The sequence below is a fragment of the Gigantopelta aegis genome, chromosome 7 (assembly GCF_016097555.1).
Source record: "Gigantopelta aegis isolate Gae_Host chromosome 7, Gae_host_genome, whole genome shotgun sequence".
In the NCBI taxonomy this organism is placed as follows: domain Eukaryota; kingdom Metazoa; phylum Mollusca; class Gastropoda; order Neomphalida; family Peltospiridae; genus Gigantopelta; species Gigantopelta aegis.
Window position 1 is genome coordinate 9,768,676 of NC_054705.1, and position 23,168 is coordinate 9,791,843.

The window sequence follows — 23,168 nt, forward strand, 5'->3', positions numbered from 1 at the left end:
CTGTCAACTGTTTACAGAAAGATGGAATACTTACCTCTCAGGTTCTTGGCGAAACCATTCGACGGTCTCTCAGAGGTAGGGCAGCTAGAGTTGCTAGGACAGTGGGACCAGATGGGTCTACGTTTGATCTGCTGGCTAAGTTAGACAGTAGTTTTGGTACTGTTGATACCAAAGAAACTGTGTTAGCTCGATTTTATAGTGCCAAGCAAGGTGAAAACGAAGATTTTGCTAGTTGGAGTTGTAGATTGGAGGATCTTCTTAGGGAAGCTATCGATGCAGGACAAGTAGATCAGATGGAATCCAATAGAATGTTACGAAATATGCTTTGGACTGGTCTTCTGCCGGAATTGAAAGATACCAGTGGGTATTTATTCGACAGTATACCCGAGTTTGATTCTCTTCGTCAATATCTAAGGATTGAGAATGATCATAATCGGTGTAAGAGACAAGTTTCTTTCAGCAAGAAAACCAGTCCTTCTATGACAATGGTAGACTCATCTGAATCATACCAATACAAGGAATTGAAAGGTATGATTCAGAAGTTGACTACTGAAGTGTCTAAGTTGAAGAAACAACAAACGTCAAGTCGACCTCAATTCAACCCTAGAGCACAGCAGACTTCAACTTCATATGAACCAGGCAATCGTTTGAATTCCATCCCAGTCTACCAGGAGCAGTCCCATCAGTATTCTAGGGGAAGAGGTTTTCTCAGGGTCGATGTTACACAGATTCTGGTGAACCTGCGTGTTTCCGTTGTCATCAACCTGGGCATATGCAGTCGGGATGTCGAGTGAGCATGGATCACAGCAGGAGACATTTAAATGGGAGGCAGCCTATGTACAGTGGTGGTCCATAGGTTTTTCTCAACAGGAAAACACCCCTAACCGAGATGCTATGACAGGTCTTGTTGGTGTTGCTAATGAATCTGATATTAGTATCAATGGTATTCCAGCTAGAGCACTGATAGACACAGGGGCTACAGTTTTAACCATCAGTGAAGGATTTTATCACCAGTGTTTTAGTGATCTTCCCATGAATCCTATCACTTCAATTCTAAATATTGAGTGTGCAGATGGGTATGATTTACCCTATTTGGGGTACATAGAAGTTGAAATCAGTGTTGATGGTGTTAGTGGCATGCCCCAACTTTGCTTGTTGTTAGTGGTACACAAAAACAGTTATAACAGTAGAGTGCCTGTTATTTTGGGAACCAACTTTTTGTCAGTTTTTATGAGTTCTTGTAGAGAAAAACACGGCGATAGATTTCTTCAGGAAGCTGATCTTCGCACTCCTTGGTACCTGGCATTCAGGTGTATGGTACGTCAGGAACGCCAGCTTGTCAAGGAAAAATTCAGACTTGGGTTGGTGAAATGTGCTGCAACAAAGAGAATAATTATTCCAGCAAACACTGAAGTGAGCATTCCTGGTTTTATAGACAGCTCATTGCCTTATCATCCTACTTGTGCTGTACTACAAGCAAAACGAAAAATCACAGGTACCTAAAGATCTGGATATTTCTCCCCAAGTCTGGTTTCTTATGATTATGGTTTCAAGCAAATGGTTGATGTATATATTTCTAACATAACAACCAGAACGGTTGTTATTCAGCCAAATGCTATCTTGTGTGAATTACAACCAGTGACAATTGAGGAACGACCTGAAATAGAAGAATCTCGAGATGACTTTGCCAATATTATCAGTAGGATGGAAATTGATAAGTCGGCACTCTCAGAGAGGCAGGAAGAAGATGGTATAAAGTCATTTCCTCCTCTGAAGATATTTTCTACACTGGAGATCATGACTTAGGCCATACCTCTGCAGTAAAGCACAGGATTGATTTGATGGATGATCAGTTTTTTAAACAAAGACACAGGCGAATTCCACCAGCAATGTACAATGAAGTACGAGATCATCTTAATCAGTTGTTGGCGAATGGAGTTATTCGTAGATCTCACTCTCCTTGGTCGTCGAATGTAGTTCTTGTACGGAGGAAAAATGGTAAACTGCGAATGTGCGTTGATTATTGTCAGTTAAATCAACCTACAATCAAAGATTCATATGCTTTACCCAGAATAGATGAGATGTTCGACACACTTCGAGGGTCCAGGTTTTTCTCCATATTGGACATGAAAAGTGGTTACCACCAGGTGGAGATCGAGGAAGAGCACAAATAGAGAACAACATTTTCTGTTGGACCTCTTGGTTTCTTTGAATTCAATCGCATGCCGTTTGGTTTGTCCAGCAGTCCAGCAACTTACCAACGATTGATGAATGAATGTTTTGAAGATTTGGATTTAAAGGCGTGTCTCATTTATATTGATGATGTCATTGTGTTCTCTGACACTTATGAAGAACATCTTCATAGATTGTATCAGGTGTTTCAGCGAGTACGTGATTCTGGGTGCGCCAATGAGGTGCGCCAATTTCTTGGATTTGCAGGATACTATCGAAAGTTTGTCAACGATTTTGCAAAGATAACCAAACCTCTTTGTATCTGGATTCCACGACCCATACAATCTAAAAGAGCGAGAAAGAAGACTGATGTCAATACTGTACTTTTCCATTGGGGTCCAGAACAGGATCAAGCTTTCAATCATCTGAAAGAGTTATTGACATCTTCTCCAATACTTGGCTATGCAGCTTATAATTTACCTTTCGAACTGCACACTGATGCCAGCACTTTAGGATTAGGAGCCGTCCTCTATCAACTTCAAGACGGAAAGAAGAAAGTTATAGCATTTGCTAGCAGAGGTCTCAGCAGATCTGAAAAGAACTATTCTGCACACAAACTTGAGTTTCTTGCGTTAAAATGGGCTGTTTGTGAAAAGTTCAATGATTACCTTTATGGTAATAAATTCATTGTTTTCACAGATAACAATCCATTACCATACGTCTTGACCACCGCAAAGCTAGATGCTACTGGGCACAGGTGGCTTGCAGGATTGGCTGCATACAACTTTGATATCAGGTATCGTCCTGGTCAAAGTAATGCAGATGCCGATGGCATATCTAGACTTCCAGGACTTAATGAAATGGATCAGCAGCATAATTTTATATCTTCTGATTCCATTGCAGCAGTATGCAACGTTATTTGTGCACAACCTTATTTGGAGACTTTGTGTATGAATGCTGATGTTGTGGATCAGGTTGTAAATCAGTCTGGAACACAAGTCACAGGGATGACTGAACGTGACTGGAGGCGTGCTCAGTCGGATGATCGCATTTTGAATCAGTGGATTCGTCATTGGAGTCATGACCGAAAGCCTCAACGTGATGAGTTATGTGACTCACCTTTTCACTCTTCTCTTCTTAAAGTAGCAAATAGTCTACATTTGAGAAGAGGTGTGTTATACAGGGATGCCATAGCTGATGGACAGGTTAGGCCCCAGTTGGTTTTACCATCTAAATTTGTTTCTGAGGTTTTAGATGGAATTCACAACAGAGGTGGACATTCTGGCCGAGATAGAACTTTTTCTCTGTTAAGAGATCGGTTTTATTGGCCAGGTATGTTTGCTGATGTTGATCAGTGGATCAAGGGTTGCCGCAGATGTCTTTGTAGAAAGTCTGATATAAATCAGAGGGCACCTTTAGTTAATATCAAGACCAGTCAACCTTTGGAATTAGTTTCAATGGATTTTTTTGACATTGAAGCCATCAAAAAGTAACTTGCAGCACATATTGGTGGTTACATACCATTTCACGAGATATGCTCAAGCATATCCAACTCGCAATATGACTGCAAGAACCACTGCGCAGGTATTCTTCAACAATTTTATTGTTCACTATGGTAAGCCACCAGAGCATTCGGATCAGGGTGCTAACTTAAAGCAACTTTAAAGAACTTTGTTCATTAACAGGGATTACGAAATCCAGGACGACCCCATATCATCCTATGGGCAACGGAATGTGCGAGAGATTCAACAGGACTTTGCTCAACATGCCTGGGACTCTTTCTATTGAACAGAAAAAGGACTGGAAATAGCATGTTGGTTCTCTAGTACATGCTTATAACTGCACCCGCCATGAAGCTACTGGTCAGTCACCATACTTTCTTATGTTCGGACGTGAACCAAGACTTCCTTTAGATTTTGCGTTTGGGATTGATCTAGGAGAAAGGCACGGGTCAGTTAGCAGTTATATCAAGACTTTGAAGAAAAAACTCAGATGCATATGAGCTTGCAACTTCATCCCTGAAGGAGACACAAGCAAAACAGAAGGAGGGATATGATGTAAAAGCTAGATTAGCCACCATTGAATCTGGAGACAGAGTTCTGGTGAAGATCCTAGCTTTTGAGGGCAAACATAAGTTGGCTGACAGATGGGAGGAAGAGCCTTATCTTGTTTTACAACAACCGAATCTGGAGATTCCGGTCTTTGTGGTGCAGAAGGAGAGTGGTGAGGGTCGGAAACGAACCCTACTCAGGAACGTTCTTCTTCCAATCGGTGCGCTGCTCAATTTTTCAAACACAGATGTATCGACTCCAAAACCAAAACCACGTAGACAGCGGCAGATGCAGGTTCAGAAGCATAACACTGCAACATCTAGAGAAGATGAATCAGAAGAAGAAGATGATATCATTCTTTTCCAGGTTGAGAAACCACAAGCAGATATAAGAACTGTTGTTGATACCAACAGTTGTTTTCTTGCAGATGATGATGATAATGCTACTATCAAGACTAGTGGTGACGATCACGAATCTATGGTAGTAGATGGGTCTTCCTCCGGTGATGACGATCACACTTCTGTGAAAGAAGTAGCTGGAGTGGATTCTGTAGTTGTAGATGTGGATATGGATATATCAGATGACAATGATTCTGCCAATGTTTCAGGTCACACTGACGATGAAGAAGGCAACATTGTTGATGTTGATGTAGATACATCGCTTGGTGCTGATTTATCAGCTGAAGAACTGGCTGATGTATTAGCTGATGAACCTGCTGATGAACCTGCTGATGAACCTGCTGTTGCTCAAAGAAGATCATTTAGAAGACAACAAAAACCTGTGTGGCAAACGTCTGGTGAATTTGTTTTGAGTCAGACCGCTCATGAACCAGAGTGGATGCTAAAGGCCAGATACTTAGAATATATTGCCATGCAGGGAGTTTTTGACAACATGAATACTGATGTAACCAGGGCTTTTCTCTCTATATTGTCTTCACAAACCCAGTGATGACGAGGACGTCATTTCTTGGGGAGGGAAGCATGTAGCAGAGTCATTTTATTGTACATAAGATATTTTAACATTCGTTTAAGTAAATGTCAGCAGTTAGCTTGGTTGCAATACCAAGCTGTGCACCTATTCACCTGAACACAGAAATGCTCACTACTAACATTCTTTCCTTTGTTAGATCTTTTCTGTAGCTTGGGTGTTGATTAACATCCAAGGTAAAATCTTTAGAAGTGTTAGGATCTGGGCACTTTCAACTTAGATATTCAAACGAGACATTTGTCAGCATTTTGTGGTTTGCAAGAATTAAGATTTAATAAGGTTAGTAAATGTTTTATAGTGTTCAACTAAATACTATCATAATATTAAATAGTTTATATTGTGAAAGTTAGTTGTTTTAATATATAAATCCAAATAGACTTTATGTGATATTGTTAAATGAAATAATTGTTAAGTAAATGAAACATTTAAAGATGTGTGCGCGTGTGTGCATGCGTGCGTGTGTTCAAAAGTATATAAAAAGTTATATATTATGGTGAGTAAGTGAAGTGGGTAGTGTGTTTGTTTTATAAATTATTATGTATATAATACTTATCTTTATTCTATATCGTATAGGTAATATTTATTAATAGATGTCCATGTGTTTATGGTATGTTATTATTTTACAGGCATATGAACATGTTTTAAAGTGGTGGCTTATGAAGGATAAAAAGGGCCCTTGTCCCATATACTTGGTAAGCTACAGATATATTGTTTTGTATAATTATTTAGATAAATGAATGTTTATAGATAATTGATATATCTAGGTATGTGCTGTGTATTATTTAATAGAAACATGTATTATTTAATACACAGGTAGGTTTATATTTTCAATGCAGATATGGATAACATGTATTGTGTATAATTTAAATGTATTTGAATGTGATTATATGATATTTGTGTATAACTGATTGTTATGTATATTATATGTTACTGATTATATTTATCAGGATTACCGTGTAGTATAATTCTGGTCAATGTGTTAATTCTTAATGTGTATTGGAGATATTCAATATGATTAATATATGCATTAATTATCATGCATATGTTCACATGTATGTGTAGATTTGTTTCTTTTACATAGTATTTATTATTGTATTATGTTTATATTTTAGGGCAGGATTTGATGACTTGATGTTTTGATGATAACTATGTGAATAAACAAGCATCCAAAAGAACCTGCAGTTTGTGTCATTATAACAATACGGAAAACATCCACCTGCTACAGTAATGGTTGCAGTAAGTGGTTCAGAATGTCGTCTATAGCCTAATCTGCATGATTGTACAGAATATTTGAAGTGATGTTGTTCAAGTGTTGTTCGTAGTCATCATTCAAGTAATAAGGAGTGTCTGTTTGTTCATCACAAGGAACAGATAGCTCGGCGAAACGCAGCAACACTTGTTATACATAATGTGAGAACAAGAAGAAATATCGGAGTAGACTAGAGTCTGCTTAACTGATTGCAGGTCAAGTATAATTCATATTTTGGAGTGAAAATACCATACGCCTTTGTTTCGTGTTAACAACGATATACACTAAAAACCACTAATTTTACATTTAATAAATAAATGTTTAATATCATTTTTCTTTATGGAAACACACACTAACATCAACATAGTTACATCAATTCCATCATTTAAAGAGGAAGACCAATTTCAGGTAAAGGGAATGGGAAATGGGAACGCTTTTCACGTGTCCATATCCAAAAGTAAGTTCAGGCACGCCCATCTCGTATTTGAGCTCTGACATCGCCGGTGGGCAATTCCGGGACGGGACGGTACAGTTAAAAGGACACTAATTTTAAACCTGAGCCGTATGTGTAAACAAGATGCATACCGGGACCACTATCACATACTGACACTTTAAGAAATTGAAAACGCGTAAATGTAGGATTAATAAATCCAAAAACATGATTATTCCTGCTAACTGGGGGCTGCCACTTTGTTTCGTTTTCGTCTCGTCCGATACTCCAGCATGACAGGGAAGTGACGTGAGTGTTCCATGAAATGATTCAAATGCTCTCAACGTCCCTGAAAATCATAACCCTGGTGGAACAACTCTTGTGCCAGAATGATATGGCAAGTTTTCAATAATGTATACAATGAGCATGTTCTAAGGTGTGATATGTAGACACCAAACGCTGGAGCAGAAGGCATATTGCTTGATATAAAGGGAAAATTGACTATTGGAAAGTTGAAGTCATCCCACTTGTCAGTCATCTTAGTTTGGATACCAGTGTCGCTTTGAATCTCTATACATTTATGTTGAGGTATGAAATTGATTTAATACCTTTTCTTTTAGTTCTAACACTAAGACTAAACCAGTGGAAGGTAATCTGTGATCCTCCTATTATTAAATCATATAAGACTATCAGTGTAGCGAAAAATAAAGTTAAAGGTTTCAGCCAGACGCTTTTGTTTTGATTGACTCGAACATTCCGATTAATATCCATATAGAAACAAATCCACGAGTAGGGGAGCACAGTTGGTGCCCATGGCGATCCTATTTCCTGTCTGTATGTCCTATATCCGAATTTGAAGTCCAGCACATCACATATACTTTATTCTGGGTTCACTATCGGTCTTTACAAGTGTTCCAGACCCGTGCGAGATAGTTATGTATCTATATATTCGTTCATCTTTCTTTGTTACAAACGCCCCATTGATTAAGGAATGGAGTTTTTTTCCTTAGCGTTTTTCCAAGCTGATTCTTGTGTATAATGCTGAAAAATCAATTGTTTTAATATTAGTGAACGATGATCTCAATTGAGTAAATGGTTTCAAGTAAAGCATTGGAATTCTTGAGAATCCACATGTGATTAATGTCACTTGTTTTGAATATGTTTTGGTAATACCTAGAAAGGTCATCCTTGAGAGTGGTTATAACTTATGGTTAGTCTTTGAGACAAGGATTTGGTGGGTGTGCATTTGCTGAACCCCGCGATGCATATCTCCTTGTATGATCTGTTATGACGTGTTGAAAGCCAGAAGACTGAACATGTCTTCGGATTTTATGTTCAAGCCAAATATGTTAAGGACAGATTCGTGTTGTTTTAGTATTTGATCTTGGCAGAAAACAATGTGGCACTATTCGAATTATCAATCCCAAGTTCGTTTAGGAGACAATTAATACAATAGTGTTTATATATGATGGTTATTCTATTTGATGCTTTGTCAGTAGTGAGCACCATCACAAACTGTTCGTGTAGTGTATCCAGACTTTCTAAACAGATGACTGTGTGACAAAAGGGCGCTTCCTGGAATAATTTGTCTTCTTTCGTAGCTTGACTATTTTAAAAACTGATTTAAGTTATATATTTTGTCTCAAAGATCTTATGGCAAAATGTATCTGTGTCTGGTGTGTCCTGGCTCTGTGTCTGTGGCTTCTCTGGTGTTCCTGGCTGTGCTCCTGGCTCCGTGTCTGTGTTCCTGGCTCTGGCTCTGTGTCTGTGTTCCTGGCTCTGTGTCTGTGTTCCTGGCTCTGGCTCTGTGTCTGTGTTCCTGGCTCTGTGTCTGTGTTCCTGGCTCTGTGTCTGTGTTCCTGGCTCTGTGTCTGTGTTCCTGGCTCTGTGTCTGTGTTCCTGGTTCTGTGTCTGTATTCCCTGGTGTCTGTGTCTGTGTTCCTGGTTCTGTGTCTGTGCTCTGGCTGGCTCTGTGTCTGTGTTCCTGGCTCTGTGTCTGTGTTCCTGGCTCTGGCTCTGTGTCTGTGTTCCTGGCTCTGGCTCTGTGTGTTCCTGGCTCTGTGTCTGTGTTCCTGGCTCTGTGTCTGTGTTCCTGGCTCTGTGTCTGTGTTCCTGGCTCTGTGTCTGTGTTCCTGGCTCTGGCTCTGTGTCTGTGTTCCTGGCTCTGTGTTTGTGTTCCTGGCTCTGTGTCTGTGTTCCTGGCTCTGTGTCTGTGTTCCTGGCTCTGTGTCTGTGTTCCTGGTTCTGTGTCTGTATTCCTGGCTCTGTGTCTGTGTTACTGGCTCTGTGTATGTGTTCCTGGCTCTGTGTCTGTGTTCCTGGCTCTGGCTCTGTTTCTGTGTTCCTGGCTCTGGCTCTGTGTCTGTGTTCCTGGCTCTGGCTCTGTGTCTGTGTTCCTGGCTCTGTGTCTGTGTTCCTGGCTCTGTGTCTGTGTTCCTGGCTCTGTGTCTGTGTTCCTGGCTCTGTGTTTGTTTTGTCCATTCAAGTTAGGGGCGGGACGTAGCCCAGTGGTAAAGCGTTCGTTCGATGCGTAGTCGGTCTGGGATCGATCCCTGTCGGAGGGCCCATTGAGCTATTTCTCGTTCCAGCCAGTGCACCATGACTGGTATATCAAAGGTCGTGGTATGTACTACCCTGCCTGTGGGATGGTGCATATAAACGATCCTTTGCTGTCAATCGAAAAAGAGTAGCCCGTGAAGTGGCGACAGCGGATTTCCTCTCTCAGTATATGTGTGGTCCTTAACCATATGTCTGACGCAATATAACCGCAAATAAAATGTGTTGAGTGCGTCGTTAAATAAAACATTTCCTTCCTTATTTTCTTCCATTCAGATTAGTTCCTTGTCTTGCCTTGATTTCTCAGTCTGTGAAATACACAAAATAAACTTTTTACATACATAGAAATGGAACAATTATATAATTTTTTCTGCTACAACACACTATTTAACAGTTGGGACATTTTAGGCCGTCTTGGAACATACATTTTCTGCAGTTAGGATATTTTGAGCTGCTGAACGGAGGTCGTGTGACAACCCCGGCGACATCCCACCCCCAACCCCGTTCGTTCACAATATACAGCATTAAATTGCTCTTAAAAGGCGTCTCTGAGCATTTATGTTTCAAAATCTTCTGAGGTATATGTCCCCGAATTCCCCATCAGATGTCGTTCCCTTTGGGAGCTTGTCTCATTTGCCATCGACATATGGGTCGGGGCGTAGTTCAGTGGTAGGTCTAGTCTTTTTCATTTTGGTGAACTTTACTGGTCACAAATAAGTGGAATGAAATTGTATTTTAGGATTTCTTACGAAACAGGGAGCTAGTGTATGTTGTTTGGCATCAAGGAAGCCAACGAAGGTATTTCAAAGTGATCTAAATATGTCGCATTATGGGTAATATGCATATGATCAACTGCAGTTGTCGCTTTCCCAAACAATATTTATGGTTTTAGTCTTAAAATGAAGTAAACACATCTAGTGAAATCAATAAAAGTATCTAACCCTGTGTTGTCTGGATGAAGGAAACCAAATAACCTATTACAAATAAATATAATGTGTTGCAATGTGGGAAATATGTGAATTATCCACTGTAATTGTCCAGTTTGTAAACGACATGACGGTTTTGATTATAACTTGAAACATTTTACAATCAAGTTTTCTAGTCCTTTGTTTCCTGTATCGTTGAAGCCACACACGATATGTTTTATGTGAACCGAATACGTTGCATTATGGGTAATATGGTTTAATAGCTGTCGGTTAAATCGAGTTAACAAAGGAACCCTTAAGTTAGGCCTCATTAAAACTAGTTTTTGGAATATGTACATACTTATTGACCTTTGTACCGATTTACCTCCCCATATCTGTCCTTTGTTTCAGAACAGCCATTGTACTTGGGAGAAAAACTGCAGATTGTGGAATTGAGAAGTGCAAATATGGTGTGAGATATCATAAGAAATTACGACATTGTATTACATAATTGTATAAGGTGTATGCATATGTATTGTAGAATGTACTTTGAAGTTCCGATGCAACAGTTACTTTAGATGCATTAGATAAAAGTATGTCGAACATTCAGGCGAGTGGTCGATACATCACTAATAATGTACTTTGTAATTTGAATTATGATCTAGAAGTTAATTTAATGGAATCTAGTTGTTAAACTATGTGATAAGCGGTAAAAAGTGTATGTATATATATATATATATATATATATATATATATATATATATATATATATATATATATATATATATATATGTATGTATATATTATTTGTATTATTACATTATTGTACAAGAAGTTTGGATATATCTCCAGACGTTTATTTATTTGTTTACATGGCAACAGTTTTCATTTAATATTGAAGTTTTATTATATTTCCAATTTTTAGCCTTGTCAAATCCTCAGGCTTGTTAAAGAACTATTTTCAAATGATCCTGGAGATATATTTGTGAATATTGCATTAGGTTAATTGATTAAAACTAGTACTAAAGTAAGTTTCAGTTCATAATGCTTAAAGGAAAAAAGTCTAAGGGAAAGGGGAAGTAGGCCACCCCGCCCCGCCCCTCCCCACCCCGTACGTGTTATTATTTACGTTCAGGCAACCACCCATTATCCGATTGCTATTGATTAAATCCATTGTCTTCTAGGTCAGCCAGCCAGGCATACGTTTCTGGGTGCCTCAGCAACTCCCTTCCGTGTGAGCACAAGGGAGATTCAACTCCAGTGAGGGAACTCAATCCAGGTTCGGAGAGGCCAATTTAGACCTGCAGTCACACGCTTCCACCCCAATTGACTCAAATGTCCTACATAAAGTACTACGGGCTTTAACTGTAAAGTATTGGGGGTGAAAGACATTACAAAAAAATTCATTATTTTTAAACATGCTGACAGGAATGTTGAGAATAGATAGCGAGTAGACTCAAGATTACCTATCACTCCAGATGTGTTAGAACAATTAGTACACATTGTGCCCTTAGTCTGTAGCTCCAACTTTGAGTTGGCTTTTTTCTCTGCCGCCTTTACAGTAGCATTCGTTGGTATGTTTAGGGTGGGGCTGTTAACAGTGACAAATGTAGGATGTAGTTCCACTGCGATTAATTAGTATTGGTAATGTAAAACGTATTGATAAGATGTTAGAACTGACTTTACAATTTTCAAAAACGGATCAATCAGCCATTCATTATTCAGTATGCCCGTCAAATAAAGCATATATCATGATGTGGCTAAACTGCCCTGAGCCAATCTTTGTTCGTCCATTCAACTGATTGAGTTTTTCTCGTTGCAGGCAGTGCAGTGCACCACATCTGGTCTAAGGCCATGATATGTGTTTTTTTCAGTCTGTGGGAAAGTGCATATAAAAGAACCCATGCTGCATTAGAAACAAATTACCAGGTTTCCTCTGATACCTACGTGCCAGAATTACGAAATATTTGACATCCAATAGCCGATGATTAATTAATCAATGTGCTCCAGTGGTGTCGTTGAACAAAAACAAACTTTAACTTTGCTCATTTTAATGGGATACCTGTAACTCGTTACCAGTTCACAGCAGTTTTAACAAGTAATCAGCCGTACATAGAGGCACACCACTTTAAGACCCACTCATTCAGGATTGTGACAGCTTCTACGGATTCGATGCGGGGTATGTCTGACGTGCAAGTACTCGAATTGGATCGTTGGGAGTCGAAGCCATTTAACAGTTACATAAGAATCCCTGCCACAAAACGTGGATAGATTGGGGGTATTGATCAGAATACTAAATTCAGTTTATCTATTACGTATGCATTAAAATTTAATAGTTTTAGTCGGCAATAACTGCATTTGGATCGCCGGACGTGCCTCGCAGTCATATGTAGGGAAACGTAGGGTCTACATGCGTGGATATTACTTCTGTGCAGTCTGTTACGAATAGTCTGATCAAATTCAAGTTCTTTATTGCTTTAAGTTATACAAGCTTTACAATAAAAACAGCAAATTGTAATAAATACACATTTACAATATCTGACAATGGTGGGGAGCGCTTTGGCGCCATATATACATACATGCAATATGATACTCATAGACACTCTCCTACGCTGTTCTTTGTCCGTCTGCAAGCCGCTCGGGTTAACAGTCCGAACAAAGAACTGTCTGTCCAGAAGAGGGAAGCGGACTTGATGAACGATGTCTCCAAGTTGTGTTCGTAAAGTCTCCGTATTGATGGCCACGTGTTTGTTCTCACACTGGTGCTTGGCCCACTCAAAGGCAGCCTGGAATACTTCTTTCTCGTCTGCCTGGAGATCATCAGACTTTAACACATCATGTACAGACTTGTGTGATAATGTAAAACATATCATATGGCTCTAAAGTCGACTTTCCGTTTTCCAAGATGTATTCCATTGCCTTAATACGTAGGGTTTCTTCGTTAAAGAATTTGGCTTGTTCCAGAATAGTGCAGACATTGTTGGCGTTTAGGGATGTTTCAAGAAATTTGAGACACATATCTTCCAGTTTCCCCGTGCTGTACTTTTTGGCCAGATACAGCAGATGCATGACGCTATCTGAGTTCACGTTGATGTAGTCGGTGTACAAAAATCTGCCAAAAGTAATTCAGTTATGTTAGTTCATAATCGGAGCTGTTTGTTTTATCTTTTTGGGTTAAGTTTGTTTTGTTTATTATTTATATCGAGATTCAAACTTAGATGGACCAATGCGTACCATGTGTTATTAATAATTGGCGTAAAATGATTTGTTAATAACCAGCGACTTAATGTCAAACACTTGGTAATGTGTCACTCATAGTCTTAAAGAAAACCTTGTAAATTTTTCCATTAGAAGCAAATGATCTTTAGATGCATTTCCAACATACTGCACAGCACGTAACACGGCCTTTGATATACCAGTGATGGATTTCTGGTTGGGACGGGAATGTTCCTATCAAATAACAGGTCTATTCGATCTTACAATTTAATCACCTGATATATATACAAGCATCACATCAAACATTTTATCACAAAACAATTTACGGTTGATTTCATTTTCTTTCGTCAGACGTATAGTTAAATAATGGTTGCCACACAGATATTGAGGGAAGGAAACACAAAACAAAACTCGCTGTCGCCACTTCATGGGCTACTCTTTTCGATTAGCAGCAAGGGATCTTTTATATGCACCATCACATAGACAGGATATCACATACCACGGCATTTGATGTACCAGTCGTGGTGCACTGGCTGGAGCTAGAAATAGCCCAATGGGCTCACTGACAGGGATTGATCCCAAACTGATCGCGCATCAATCGAGCGCTTTACCACTGGGCTACGACCTCGATGTTCAAAGTCTTGTAGTCAAGAAACCCAGCCTTACCAACAGCCGAAATACAAAATTAACTTTTTAATCTACATAATGTGTAACACAATCCGGACATTCAGCTTCCAAAACCGGACGTCTATTTGTTATTCAAAATAAAGTGTAAAAATAAAGACAATAGGTTTCATTTGACTGGAATGTTTGGGGTTTGTTTTTGTTTGTTTGTTTGTTTGTTTGTTTGTTTGTTGTTGTTTTTGTTTTTTTTTTGTTGTTTTTTTTTTCTTTTCTTTTTTGGGGGTGGGGGTGGGGGTGGGGGTGCAGCGACTTTGCTCAACCATAGCCAAACTTATGCTGTGTTCGGTTATGCTCGAGAATTGATTCTTTCGTTTCAAGAATGTCTTAGTCTCCACATGACTACCAGCCGTCTAAGCCTGCTTGTAAGCCTCTATAACCCAATCCATTTTTCAGTGGCTGGTTTGATCGTTATCCCTTCTCCTAACAATCTTCTAAAAAAACGCAAATACATCGTATTCGGCTAATAAGCACAACAGAATTCTTGCGAAACAAATTAAAAGACTGACCGAAAATCAGTTATATGTTTGAATATCACAACGGTCAATTTAAACTCAATTTCGAATTGATGGGACAAAATCAGAAAATAATAAGTTCGTTCATTCTTAAATACATACATACATACATACATACATAGTCAACATCGACATACATACAATGGTATGCCCTATATCGATTTTAAACATAGTATCAACCAATTTATCTTTACGGCTTGGCAAACTGATTGGAACAGTGCGGTTGCGAACAAGCTTCAATCTGACATCCTAGTCCTAGCAGTCATCATAGAGACAGTGCGGGAATGATGAAATAGTCTTGTGCCGGACTCGCATCGGGTATACATACCTGACCAATTCATTTATTCTGCAGACGGATCCTCCACCTGAGTGTGAGCACTGTCAGTGTACTCTGACGATACGCCACATTTTGGTGGAGTGTAGTCATCTCAAAGAAACTAGAAAATATATTTTTGGTCAAATAACTTTTATTACAATTTTTACGTTATACTGACTTTTATTTAAGAATTGAACGTGAAATTTTTTGAGTTTCATGCTAGTATGAAACGCAAAACCGCTTTACACACTGTATGAATGGCGTAGCGCGTTAGCGCGAAGCCATTCATACTAAAGTGTGTAAAGCGGTTTTGCGTTTCATACTAGCATGAAACTGAAAAATATTCACGTTCAATTCTTATAATTCCAAACACATAACCATGTCATTAATGTAAACCTCTTTAAAATAAAAAGTGAACTCTATTTTCCAACTATTTACTATTTTATTAACACGAAATTCATACTCAACATTAGCGGAATCCCTATGAAATTACAGTTATAAAATGTTTGAGTGCGTGAAAATTCCATGTGTTGATAGATTTGACATGGAGAAAGTGGTTTCAATGTTTCCGGAAATGGATGAAACAGGTGTGTCGTGAGTTTCTGTGTTTACTGGCCTTGTAATTGTGGAAGTGGCAACACAGGATGGTTTTGGCATGTGTGACTTCAAGTGGTGCGACACAAGTATTCGTGACATTTGACAGTGTCATGCTGATGTTTCGTTTTTGGAAAGTGGAACATTCTCTGTTGTAGCTTCGAATTGAAGCTTCGTTCCTGTGTCCCGACATATACATGATATACCTAGTTTCAAAACCCCGAGTCATTTAAAGATTGGATCGCAGTGGCTATGTGTTGTGTACGTCATACTACAATGCCGTTGAGTGCGCGTTACTGCTAATGGTTGGCATGAACTGACTGAATTTTGTTTTTGAAATCGCTTTTGTAAAAGACCAAATTCCATTGGAATTATACACTTTTTTGGGATCGACAAAATAGATTTTTAGCTGTGGGATTTTGAATTCACTATAAACATGTAACGTAAGTATTTTCAATAACTTTTAACCTTTAATAAAAATGTCTGAAGCGACCTATTTTGTATGGTATAATTTATATGTGAAGATTTTTAGATGTTTACAAGTTTGACAGCAGACGATTACTGTTTGATGTCTAAAAATAGAATCTCAAGGAAATTCCTCGGGGATTCCTTTATTGACATAATTCATAAAGTAGTTCCGGCTATATAGCCAAAAATAGTGCTAAACTGAGATTCATGGTGCTATGAATGCCAGTTTTTATCATCACGTGATACGAATTTGACCAATCCAAGGGTTTATAATAAAGGGATTTTTAGAGATTGGAATTATTATGAATTTAATTTTTATCTATCTATGATATTTGTATTTTTGTACAGTTCTTTACAATGTGTTCTTATTCAGCTGTTGTATTTATATATTGATGTTAATCATTACTTAAGTTTGCATTTACCATAGTTTGACACCCAATAGCCGATGTATTGTTCGTGCTGGAGTGTTGTTAAACATTCATTCATTCATTCCTTTTTATGGCTGCCTCGACAGCTCAGAACGAATCGATGCCAAGTCTGCAAGTTGCGGACGATTGGGTGCCACAGGTTCGAGTACCAACAACGGCATGGAACAATATTTGAGTCCCAGCAACGGCACGGGATTTAATTATCCCCTGCGCCAGTGCGTTAATATATATGTATTTAACAGTCAACCTCGACATACATACACTATATTATTTTTTTAAGGCGCTTACATATATAGCATCATTATAACACAAAAATCAAGCCAAAAGAAGTGGGGTAGTGGGTTGAAAACAGTTAAGTGTTTTGTTTTGGTGGGGAGGAGTTAAAACTTTAAAAAAAAAATAACCCATCAATTCCCCACCCCCAACAATTTCATAATTTGCGCCATGTTGTTGCTGTTGATTTCAGCGTCGTGTTAAATGCTTGTCACCTCACAGTTTAACATATACATATCTAGCATTATCTAACAAATATGATTATTGTAAACTAATTCAGTGTACGTTTAACTGCAAGTTGTATAAATACTGCATGTTCATTTCCTGCGATCGCGATCTCAGTGCGTGCTCTTGACCATAGGTACAAAATTAACAAAGACAAAATAACGAAACTGCAGTTAGGTATTCATTGATGCAAACAACTATTGTTTTTTTTACACATTTACATCAAGATTTACTTCCGTGTAATCGTATTGTTCATGTCCGCAACGATGTCTCTTGACACGTGGGTGTCAGCTGACTCTGAAGCGTGACGTATATTACGCCGAGAGCCCTCCTCAGTTCAGCCAACGAACGTTCTTCCTAACGTTCGCGAACTATTTGATTGGTGTCCGTCGTGTCCATTTGGTTTAACGTGAAGCTCACAAACCAGTGTAGCGAACGTTTTGTTTTCGCACGGTCTGGCTGAACTCAGCCCTTGGGATAGCCGACATGTCTTTCGGCCCTGAACTGGCATGTGTATTCAAATTGACATGCAGTGTCGGTTTGTTTTTATTACTTTGGTTCAAAGACTTTACAAAATTAAAATAATGGTGACATGTTTTACTCAAGAATTTCACCTTCAAAGATGTTTATTCAATTAATAGGTATTTTCTTTGATTTGTCTTGATGCGTAATTCCCAAGCATACAGACATTATTACAACAAGCAGTTATCTGGCGGATTAGTAGTAGCCGATCACCTGTACCACGTGACCAGCACAAGCCCGCCGACAATTAAAACGCAATCTAATTAAACTTATTATTTACAGACGAAATGTTACCTGGACATTGGGGACTACGCAGTGTTGTTAGTTTTAAATCACTGGCAGGATTCTGCAAGTAAGGTTTTGATTGGTGGACATGAGCTCCAACTGGCTGTCTTTAGATCCACATGTAATAGTGGAGCTAATTTTAATTAGATTGATTAAAACGGTGCGATCAATGGACCTCAAAGTGAACATCAAAAGAATTGCAGAGATACCAAATGGAAGTGTGATAATGTGTGGTGAATGACGTTACGGATCACAGCTCCATTGTTTTGTATACATGTTACAAATTAAGCCGACACGGTTCTGCAGTTAAGGCGCTTACCAGACATGAAGGCGCTTACATGGCTGGCTAAGGGAGCACGGGCCGTGTCGGCTTATCGCTCTAGGGAAACCCCTGTAATATAGATATTCATACATCAATACATACTAGCCAGTGTCTGGTCTGCCCTCTGTTTCATGCACGTTAGCGGGATAGACCGCGTAACTTGTAGACCAAATGCATATAGTTGAGTTAAAGAGCATCCTTTTTATGGATGCCTCAATAACTCAAAAGGTATCGTTGCAAGAGCTGCAAAGTTGACGGCGATTCGGTGCCATAGGGGTCCCAGCAACGGCACGGGACAATTTGTGAGCCCAGAAAGGATTTAATTATCTCCTGCACAAGTGCGTTAATATCTATGTATGTAACAATCAACCTCGACATACATACAATATATAGATATTCATACATCAATATATACATACGTACATACGTGCGCACTTTAATTACCTGAGAAACAGATTGAAAATGTTGACGTCAACATCCGTGATATACACCTCTCCCGTTTCAGCGAATGGACCATTAAACATGGCGGCAAACACGTGACTGCGACTGATCAACATGAACTTGTGAGCTTGAATTATCTCTCTTGTGGGACCCACGCGGAACGTGACGTCACAGACAATATTTTTTCCCAGCATGTGCAAGTTGGTTTCTGCTAGATATCTTCTACTCAGCCAATCTTCAGTCACCCCTAAAGCTCGTGCTCCCACTCGTGGGGTCTGTTTTCTCTGCTTTTGTGACGTCATTCAGAATCCTTTCGACACTATTGACTGAAAAGATAGTGACGCATTGGTTTTAGAGGTTTATACACACATACGCACGCACGTATTCACACCCACACACCCACACGCACACACTATACACATCGATACAGACATTTTAATATTACTCATGTATCATCCATAAAAGCCTTTGTAGGAGATTTCGCTGGTACTATAATTTGCGATATCTCCTGCGATATTCTCCGCAGCAGATATCGCATCTTATAATCTTGATTGGTCATATTTTAATCACAAGACAATATTTTGTTTTGTTACTGTGTTTGTTTCAGCGCTAAACTTATCATTAGTAACATCACGCCACTGCCGTTCTGCTAGTTAACGAGTCTACCGCTGCCAAATATAGTAACATTCAACTGGCATTACTGACATTGTTTACAACTGTCGCAAATGAAAACAATGATAATAGGTGATAAAAAGAATAACCCCCCCCCCCCCTCGTGTCTTGGGGAGTATCCTCTATATACACCATGTAAAACTATTCCTGGTATTGGATAGATGGATGGATGGATGGATGGATGGTACAGAGGATGAAGGCATCAAACTGGTATGCATCCATCGAGAGAAGTCTAGAATTGTAAAAGAGCCGGGAATATTAGGGTTGACAATTTCCAATGGAATTATTGGAAATTTATGTGAATTATGGGCATTTTGTAAAACTTTAGAGACGTTTGGAATTTTTCGAAAATATTTAAATGTTGATGTAAATTATTTTGGGTACAGTCCATCTACATTTTGAAACACAGACTAGCATTTGTACTATAAACGTATTGTTCACTGATGTATGTTATCGTTTACTCAATATAATACTTGCGTTTTGCATCATGGTGTTACTGGTATAATGTTTTCACAGAGTAATGTTTCTTATGAATGTTGTTGCTTACCTTAAATGAACAACACAAGTCACAAGTTGGTTTGTAGGTTGTTATTTTTTCAACATGTAATAATAATTTATGATTTTGAAACAAAACTGTCACTTGGATCTTCCAGTAGAGTTTGTGATTTGTCAGAGAACTGCAAGGCGTGTGGACAGAATCTGTTCTTCCCGAGTCTATCTTCCAGTAGAGTTTGTGCTTTGTTAGAGAACTGCAAGGCGTGTGGACAGAATTTTAAAATCACCAAAATGTCATGTCCGTTTGACTTCTGGTCATAGGCATACGGGCTCTGTAGTGCCGTAGCCGTATTGTAATAAATTATCCGAATTGTAATGCCTGCCTTGAATTGTAATAAAAACTGCCCGGAAGTGTAATACTGTCTTGAATTGTAACAAAAACTGCCCTGAATTGTAATAAACTAGCTGACTTGAATTGTAACAAAGAATTACCCTGATTTGTAATAACCAGAGCTGCCTTGAATTGTAATAAGATACCGACTTGAATTGTAATAACAGAAACAAATGGAAACCGCACTACATTTCTTCAATTTGAGGCTGTTGAGTTTATTGCATTTAAGACGATCATTACTGCCACATAGGCGTCTCGTTTCGACTATCCGCAAACAGGTTTGTTGTTACGGGGTAGGCTGGTTTGTGCCATTGTTGTTACGGGGTAGGCTAATTTGTGCCATTGTTGTTACGGGGTAGGCTGGTTTGTGCCATTGTTGTTACGGGGTAGGCTGATTTGTGCCATTGTTGTTACGGGGTAGGCTGGTTTGTGCCATTGTTGTTACGGGGTAGGCTGGTTTGTGCCATTGTTGTTACGGGGTAGGCTGGTTTGTGCCACTGTTGTTACGGGGTAGGCTGAATTGTGCCATTGTTGTTACGGGGTATGCTGGTTTGTGCCATTGTTGTTACGGGGTAGGCTGACTTGTGCCATTGTTGTTACGGGGTCGGCTGGTTTGTGCCATTGTTGTTACGGGGTAGGCTGATTTGTGCCATTGTTGTTACGGGGTAGGCTGATTTGTGACAGAATTAAACAAAATTGTCCGAATCTGGATTACGTTTATTCATAGTAGCATTACTGCCAAATAACTATATGGGTCAATATCAAAAATGAGTAATATTTTGGGTCCCGGCTATAAATTAATTATATTATAAAATGTATATATTTCCCTTGTTTTTCACAGAATATTACTTTGACATCAATACACGAATCTCGGAGGCAAGCCAGACCTTTGCATCGCTCCAAAACATCTGGAAAGCAAGCAAGATTAGTTTGAAGACAAATATACGCCTTTTAAATGCATTGTCTTAAGCACTCTACTGTATGAAGCAGAATCCTGGATAATGACCAAGACCATCGGTCAAAAATTGGAGGTCTTTCAAAATCGGTGCCTCCGCAGGATTCTGAATATCTTCTGGCCCAACACCATAACCAATGAAAAACTCCATAAACAAACCTCCACACAGTCACTGGTATCGGAGATCAAGCGCCGAAGATGCACTCCGATGGACCCACTTTGAAAAAGGAAACGAGGAAGACCGAAAAAAACATGGAGGAGAACAGTAGCGAAGGAAATCTGAGAGGGCAGTCTGAGCTGAGGGCTGCTGGATAAGCTGGCAAAAGGCAGGCAACAGTGGCGATCTCTGGTTACAGTCTTGTGTGTTTCTTAGCACGAAGGGGATTAAGATAAGATCAGTACACGAAACCACACGTTTGTAATATATTTTGGACATTAGTTTTAAAAAACAATCAGTATTTCATTTCAGAAATTATGCCAAAATCTCATATCTCTTGCAAGGGGTGAGGCTATAAAAAGTTTAATATTTTGTTTAAAATTGTATTATTCTTTAAAGTTTTCTGCATAAATGTAATCATGAGATATTAAGTAATATACTGTGCTATTATATTTTATTTTTAATAATTATATTTTAGGATTTGTTTTTACTAAATATGTGTGGTTTCGTGTATTGATATCAAAGTAATATTCTGCGACAAAAATGGTATGTTGCCTATAGCAACACTGTTGGAGGGAGATGAAAGAAAAACAAAGAAATTTATTTTCGGTTATGATGGAGGTAACAGTATGAATATTTTATGATGGAGGTACCAGTATGGACATATATATATATATATATAAATATATATATATATATATATATATATATATATATATATATATATATATATATATATATATATATATATATATATATATATGTCCATACTGGTACCTCCATCATAAAATATTCATACTGTTACCTCCATCATAAAATATTCATAATTGGTGCTCCATGACCTTGGTCTTGTTGTACTTCTTACAAAGGATCTTCCACTTCCTGTCTTCCAGAAGAGACGTTTTGAATAAGTAAGTATATTTCTTTGCATAACAATGTTGAGCATCCATACTGTTACCGTCTTTGCATATACTAATAAAACAAAATTAAACCTACTTTGTTTCTCATTTTTATCTTTTCCAAAATGTTATCAAATTAGTATTGAGAGATATTAAACTTTATATAACTACACCCCTTGCAAGCGACATGAGTTTTCGGCATACTTTCTGAAATAAAATACTGATTTTGTTTTAACTAATGTCCAGAATATATTACAAATATGTGTGGTTTCGTGTATTGATGTCAAAGTAATATTCTGCGACAAAAATGGTATGTTGCCTATAGCAACACTGTTGGAGGGAGATGAAAGAAAAACAAAGAAATTTATTTTCGGTTATATGACGTCAGACATATGGTTAAGGACCACACAGATATTGAGAGAGGAAACTCGCTGTCACCACTTCATGGGCCACTCTTTTTGATTAACAGCAAGGGATTTTTTATATGAACCCTCCCACAGACAGGGTAGTACATACCACGGCCTTTAATATACCAGTCGTGGTGCACTGGCTGGAACGAGAAATAGTCCAATGGGCCCACCGACGGGGATCGATCCCACACCGACCGCGCATCGAGCGAGCGCTGTACCATTGGGCTACGTCTCGTCCCTTACTATACGCCTGATGTTGCTTGTTTTTATTTTTTACAATTTTAAAGAAGTATATCGGTGGTTGTAAATAACTACCCATAACCCATCCCGAAGCTACCACCCCACCCCACCTCACCCACCCACTGTCCTACTTTCTTACCACGAGCAAAATCGTTATCGTTATTACCTATTCAGTACGTTACAACCAGGAAGTACACTTATACTTAGAGTTAATTCAGATGTAACACGTCTGTCTACTTTACACCGAGTTAAAGCAACTTAAAACCTTATTTTAAAACCACCTGCTCCAAAAGTGTATTAAATTAATTACCTG

General features: G+C 38.7%; 2 protein-coding genes across 2 annotated transcripts; both read right to left on the minus strand.

The window, feature by feature from the left end:
• Positions 1-8,512: 8,512 nt before the first annotated feature.
• LOC121377866 (luc7-like protein 3) lies at positions 8,513-9,370 on the minus strand. The gene has a single exon (XM_041505965.1). It carries the CDS (start codon positions 9,368-9,370, stop codon positions 8,513-8,515), a length of 858 nt encoding a protein of 285 aa, XP_041361899.1.
• A 347-nt stretch (positions 9,371-9,717) lies between these two features.
• LOC121377868 (BTB/POZ domain-containing protein 6-like) lies at positions 9,718-18,938 on the minus strand. The gene is made up of 4 exons (XM_041505966.1): positions 18,640-18,938; positions 13,327-13,462; positions 12,930-13,175; positions 9,718-9,753 (listed from the first exon to the last, which is right to left on the minus strand). Exons 1-4 carry the CDS (start codon positions 18,936-18,938, stop codon positions 9,718-9,720), a joined length of 717 nt encoding a protein of 238 aa, XP_041361900.1.
• Between the last annotated feature and the right edge of the window lie 4,230 nt (positions 18,939-23,168).

Excerpts from the sequence above, each read along its gene's own strand:
- LOC121377868 (XM_041505966.1), bottom strand. The coding sequence starts at position 18,938 with ATGACGTCACAAAAGCAGAGAAAACAGACCCCACGAGTGGGAGCACGA. Across the intron at positions 13,463-18,639 it reads ATTTTCAATCTGTTTCTCAG|ATTTTTGTACACCGACTACA; the intron begins GTAATTAAAGTG and ends TACTTTTGGCAG. Across the intron at positions 9,754-12,929 it reads CTATGAGTATCATATTGCAT|ACTGAGAAATCAAGGCAAGA; the intron begins GTATGTATATAT and ends TGTATTTCACAG.
- LOC121377866 (XM_041505965.1), bottom strand. The coding sequence starts at position 9,370 with ATGGACAAAACAAACACAGAGCCAGGAACACAGACACAGAGCCAGGAA.